We start from the raw sequence: 6,769 nt of genomic DNA, 5'->3' as shown, positions 1-6,769 counted from the left end.
TGTATCATACCTTGCTATTTTTAATTATATAAATTGCAGAGTTGTAGATCCAATTTTTTGATTATAAGGCATTTTACTTTTTAACATCCATCCAATTATTGCATTATACTGTTGGTATTTGTCTTAATAAGACATTATACTTCCGATATGTCACGTCGCTTTACTAGTATATATATAGCATCTGCAACGTTTGTTGTCGTTGAAACCAACTAAACACCACCATAAAAACAATTTCACTGATAAAAAACAAAAAAACAAGTTCAATTGCCATTTTAAAAAAATGAATGAATTTGAAAAATAAAAAGTAAAAACAAGTGTTCCATACGATCGGTCGTTAACCGACATCCAAATTCGGTTCCCTCTCTCATCCAACACGACCCTGATCAGCTAAATCGCACACCTCATTACAAATTTACAACCATGGCTGCTCTCGTCGTTGATATTCACAACCATGGCTACTTCTCCTCATCGATTTTCATAGCTCGGTGCATGCTCCTATTTCCCCTGCCTCGCCCACAGCCTTTCCCCTTCGATTCCCTACAGTGAAACCGCTACCGAATCATTTTAATCCATCCAAATCGCTATTAAAAGGTATGTATTGGTTTCTTTACTCGTTACCTTTCCTATCGACTTCCGACACTCCGTCTATCATCTATGTTAACATGCAACCCAAAAATTGTGATTTTAATGCATGTTATGTGTTTGATGAAATGCCTGAATGATTTTTTTTTTTGTTTGATTAATGACACTTCATTTATGATCGCTAATTTGAACTTTTGTTTAACTGTTTGTGGCGAAATTTTTATAAGAATATGAACAAATTCATTTATTATTTTAACTTTTGTTTATGTAGTGATTATTTTTTTGAAAAAGATAAACAAATTCATTTTCAAGTTTCACTTTTGTTTTACTGTTGGTAGTAAAATCACATGTAAGTAAAGCTGTAACCACCAAGTATTTTCGGTATGTATTTAGTTATGTCCTAAATTTATCTTCCAACAATTTTGCATTTTGTGTGCACGTAAATGTGTTTTTATGCTGCGTAGCTGCTTGGTAATGCAGGGGTTAAATTTTTTCATCAACAATTTATTTCTTTTTCTATGAAGAAGGTATAAACCTTGAGATTTTAGATGGTGTATGTATTGGGTTTCTTTTTCACCCTATAGTACCAAATCAAATGTATGACCTTTCTTTTTCTTGCCTTAAACTGCTTTAAATTTAATTGGGAACTCCTTTTTTGGATGTGCATTGCCCTTGATTCTCTTTCATGCTTGAACCACCATTATTTTTCCTGTTTTAAGTTATATGTAATGTTGCTGTGATAAAATTTAGTTTTGGCCAAATGGGAAACCTCTATTATACAAATTCTCTCTTGTGGTTGTTTTTCCTATTGTTATGCAATTTGAATTCATTACGCTTAAATTCAAGAAATGAATTTATTAAGAAAATGAAAAACCACAGCAGATCATAGTCCTGGAACAATATTATAAAATGAAAGAGCCTTTAATAGTTAAACTTTTTTTTTTTTTTTTTCACTTGAAAATCTGAACAGATTTTATAAAACCATTTCCTAGATTTCTGCTCCTCATTCTTTGTACTCCAGTGATTTTAAGCATGTGACAAGAACAGAAAGTCCATGAATAACTTTATTGATACGAATCATGTACTTAGAGTTAAGATGAATTGCGATTGATACACTATGTAAATACTTCTATATATATGGTGTAAAACTCTGTTGGTATTTGTGTTTGAATTTTTATTGTATTTGACATAAATTGTTAAAAAATGCTATTGTATATACTAAATTTACCAATGTTATTTTTCTTGAAATCCAAGTGATGGAAATAGTTGTTGCTAAATTTCAACTGAGAATAAAACAGATAAAAAGTCATTGCTAAATTATAGATGTAACTTCTATAGCTAATCCATTCCGTCGGACTTGTCAGTTGCTAATACTCATTTTCCAGTAGTGAGTTTCTAGAAGTATAACAATCTTTATTAACTTATTTGTTTTCTAGTAGATGACAACAACATAAACGAAGAAATCATATGAAAGATTTGATAACATAAAGGCATTCAAATGAATATTTGTTATCAGGATGCATAGTGGGAACTTGAGAGAAGTAAAAAACACTAAGACTACACTATATCAGGCCAGAGATATCAACTTAAAGCAAATCCTTCATTAACATATTTGAAACTTGGCGCATTGTTGGCCTTTCATGTGGATTGGAGTTCAAACATGCTCCTGAGAGACTCAGTAAAGAGTTAATTTGTTTCTCAACTTGTAGTGAGGGAAGTGAAATTCGACTATCTCCCACATTTGCTAACACCAAATAATCACCGGACAATGTTGGTAGTTCACCAGGATGCTTTCCCATGATCACTTCTAGAGCAACAATGCCAAAGCTATACACATCACATTTCTCAGTTGCCACCATCGTATAAGCAAGCTCTACAAACAAACATTAGATAAATAACAAAAAATAAAAAAATAAAACCATATCAACGAGATTCTAACATAGATGCATATGTACATATACTTATATTTATATACATTATAAAACTTAAGAAAACATAGAACTAACGTCACAAGATTTACGTTACCTGGTGCGATATAGCCATAGGTGCCAGCAATTGCGGTCGAGTTGGATGAGTCTAGCTTCAAAAGCTTGGATGTGCCAAAATCAGATATGTGTGCCTCATAATCAGAATCGAGAAGTATGTTGGATATGGAAATGTCTCTATGAATTATAGATGGTGTGCAATCATGATGCATATAAGCCAAACCATTAGCTATAGCCTTTACAATATTTAACCTTTTCAACCAATCCAATTCTTTTGCTAAGATATCACTACTTAAGATTGATCCCAGACTTCCCTTTTCTAGGTATTCATAAATCAAAAACGAGTGGCGGGTATGGGAGCAATATCCATAGAGTTTCACTATGTTTCGATGCCTTATGTTTGTTAAAGCTTGTACCTCGTTAAGGAAACCATTACGATCAACATTCTCAGATGATGAGTGAAGCTTCTTGACAGCTACCACATTGTTAGGTTGTAGCTCGGCTTTGTATACAATACCGTATCCTCCTCTTCCAATACAGTATGCTTCATCAAAGTCATTTGTTGCCTTCAAGATATCGTCATACACTACTCTTCCATCAAAACCTGTGATGGAGAAATACTCACCATCGTCTTCGTCTAATGGTTTTTGTGGAGAATTTTTCTTTTGTTGACGATAAGCAATGAGGCCACATGTGAATAAACCAAGTAACATCACCCCGATAAGAGGGACCATAATCACAAGGATAAGCCTATTATGAAAATGATCATTTTTTTTCTTCATAATTTGACTTGCACAAAGTTTCAGTCCGGTTACATTTCCACACAAGCCTGGATTGCTTTGTATGGACGCATTTACAAAGTTCGCAGAAGTGGGAACTGGACCTGTGAGCTCATTGTAAGAAAGGTCGATATCAATCCCGCTAGGCAAATTTGTAAAAACATTAGGAATAGAACCAGATAGTCTATTATGAGAAAGATCCAATTTCTGCAAACTTTGCAAACTTTGAACTTCAGATGGTATCTCTTCCGTGAGCAAATTATGAGATAAATCAAGTTTCGTAAGTTGACTCAATTTACCAATCTCGGATGGGATTTTTTCACGGAGCTTGTTACCACTAAGATTCAAGTTGTAGATGTGTGTCCAATTACCAATAGTTCTAGGTATTGCACCATTCAGACTATTGTTGGATAGATCAAGTTCTAGTAGTTCATCGTATGATCCGAGCTCCGGAGGTATAACAGCTGAAAGTTGGTTATGGGCCAACGACAAATACAACATACCTTTCATCTTCCCGAACTCCTTTGGGATCTCACCAACAAAATGATTTGATTGCATTTTAAGCCTTTGTAGTTGAGTTGAATTTCCCAATTCCGGAGGAATAGTACCACTAAGTTCATTGTTGCTCACGAGAAGATCAGTGAGAGACTTCATATTCCCAAATTCAGTAGGAATTTGACCATATAACTTATTCTCAAAGAGGTACATCCGGTGTAGGTTGCTCAGGTTTGCTAGTGATGAAGGAATAGAACCACTAATTTGATTATTGGACACCACAAGCTCAGTGAGAGACACCAAATTCCCAAGTTTAATGGGAATGGGACCGGATAATTTATTCCCATACATGTTCAGAATTTCTAGGTGGCTTAGGTTTCCTAAGGATGAAGGAATAGAACCACTAAGCTGATTGCTGCTCATCTCAAGATCAGTAAGAGACTCCAAATTCCCAAGTTCAATAGGAATGGGACCAGTTAAATTATTCTCATAGAGGTACATCTGTTGTAGTTTTCTCAGGTTGGCTAGTGACGAAGGAATAGAACCACTAAGTTCATTGTGATGGAGATACAGATACTGTAGATTGCTGAGGTTTGCTAGTGATGAAGGAATATAACCAGTAAGTTGATTGGTGTTCACTCTAAGAAGAGTGAGAGACTTCAAATTACCAAGTTCAACAGGAATGGGACCAAATAAAATATTCTCATGGAGGTACAGAGACTGCAGGTTGCTCAGGTTTGCTAGTGAATGAGGAATGGAACCACTAAGTTGATTGTTGCTCAGATGAAGTTCGGTGAGAGACTTTAAATTCCCAAGTTCTACAGGAATGGGACCAGAGAATTGATTATGGTACAGATAGAGGACATTCAACGATTTGAAATCGCCCAATGATGAAGGAATTAGACCCGAAAATTTATTGTTATAGAGATATAGATAAGCCAACTTTGTTAAATTACCGGGTAATGGTGGCAATTCGCCTTCAAGAAAATTATCATACAGTCGAAGCTCATAGAGAGAGGTCAGTTGACTTATCTCTTGTGGTATTGAACCACTCAGGTTATTATGATCCAGGTAGAGGTACTCAAGATTGACTAGCATCCCTATTTCAGGTGGGATTACTCCAGAAAATGTATTTCCTGAAAACTCAAGATTGACAAGTTTGGACAGGAGTCCGATTTCTGGTGGGATGGGACCAAAGAAGTTGTTTACACTGAGATCAAAATGCGTAAGATTTTGTAGCAAAGAGAATGAAAATTGGTGAAGCGTACCCTTTAATCCAGATGATGTGAGGTTCAACTTTTGAATGATCCCATCAGAATTACAAACCACTCCAAACCAAGAAGTGCATGGAGCCGATGAACTGGAATTTATAGGAAGGGGAATCCATGAAGAGATGGAGGAGTTATTCGGGATTTGAAGGCTTACTTTCCACTTAAGAAGAGCATTGGCTTCCTCTAAGGAAGCAGAAGCAAGATTTGGTATGGGGAGGAGTGTAATGATTCGTAGAGCTACAAAGAAAAACAAGAAGTTTGAAGAAGACATTATTCGTTTTGCCATGTTACTTTTTGAAAAGATTATACTTGAGCTACTCTTTTCTATTGTTTGTTTGTTTTTATTATTTTTTTCTTTTTTTATCTCTTATTGGAAAAGGAAAATGTCAACATGCGTTATTTTTCCACACGCAATGTCCTTTTCCTGAGAAGTCATTGTCATATTTTTCCACAAAGCTGATGGTATTTCTCGAGACAATGGTATCATATTACAATAATGCAATCAAAAGTGTAATATTATTTTAATCGATTTGTGACAAATGTAACTTTGTTTATCAATTAATTGTAATAAAATGTTCATGTGAAAGCGAGTATAGTTGGTTCCCAAATCAAACTGTTTCAATTACTATTGTTTCAAATTAGATACGAAACAGTTATTATTATTATTTTTTTTTCTTGAATTAAACTTCAATAATTGAAAACTTACCACTTGAAAAGTTTCATGAAAAAATCTTGATGAACAAAAATTTCTAAGCTTTTGATAGCTAAAGTTGGTATGAAAAGACAATATGGAATGCGATGTAGAGTGCGTTTTACTTCAGAAATAAATGTTTTTGGTGGATGACTATGTTACTTGGGTCAATGGTGAAGGCTCATTTATAACAATCTAAAAAATGAATGGATTAGTGCATTCCTTGACCGTGTGGATGAGGGAAGAGAAGATAATTTATCTCATCCGTCCTTGTTATCATCTCATTCATCATCTGCTGGAGCGGTAGTCATCATAATGTTTTGAATTGAAAGTTATTTGGTATTATGATCATCTAAACAAAGTCTCATACTAAGATTGACTAAAATCTGAAGATTAATAAAACTACATCATTTTACATATAATACTACTAAAAAAACTACCGTGTTTATGACGACCCTTTACGTCAGTAATCCATCTCAAACATGCTTTACTGATAGAATCTTCATGAAAACAAATTATTGGCAAAAACCTGTGGCTAAATATTTTCGATGAAATACCGACGGATTATGTGACAGATTACCTACAAATATTGTTATTGGTAAGACGGTAATAACCTACGGATATCGACTGACTAACAAAAGACGATATTATCAACAAAATACTAACGGATTGCATTGGTGACAATTTTCTGATTTTACGGACGGATTACAGGCCGTATGTTTGCTTAATTTAGTGACATTTCCAGTTGGAAATACATCGTAAAATGACAATTTAAAAAACGGTTGTATGCGAAAAAGTTCCATTATTTTGGAAAAAATTTTGTAAACTCCTAAAAGGTTTTTTTTAACAGAAAAATCTCATTATTTTAAGAGAATCACATAATATGACATTCTCTGTTCAAATATAAAAAAAAAAATGACTTTTATAATTTGGGGAAAATATTAAATAATTGAGACTTTTTTGTTA

General features: G+C 34.2%; 1 protein-coding gene across 1 annotated transcript; it reads right to left on the bottom strand.

The window, feature by feature from the left end:
- Window positions 1-2,168: 2,168 nt before the first annotated feature.
- LOC145099681 (uncharacterized) lies at window positions 2,169-5,436 on the bottom strand. The gene is made up of 2 exons (XM_079037215.1): window positions 2,608-5,436; window positions 2,169-2,455 (listed from the first exon to the last, which is right to left on the bottom strand). The coding sequence occupies exons 1-2, from the start codon at window positions 5,396-5,398 to the stop codon at window positions 2,169-2,171; spliced, it is 3,078 nt and encodes a 1,025-aa protein (XP_078893341.1). The 5' UTR covers window positions 5,399-5,436.
- Window positions 5,437-6,769: the final 1,333 nt, after the last annotated feature.

This window comes from Lactuca serriola, chromosome 1 (assembly GCF_051521515.1).
Source record: "Lactuca serriola cultivar US96UC23 chromosome 1, Lser_US96UC23_V15, whole genome shotgun sequence".
Taxonomy (NCBI): Eukaryota; Viridiplantae; Streptophyta; class Magnoliopsida; order Asterales; family Asteraceae; genus Lactuca; species Lactuca serriola.
The sequence above is the reverse complement of the archived record's forward strand: the minus strand, read 5'-3'. Positions and strand labels throughout refer to the sequence as shown.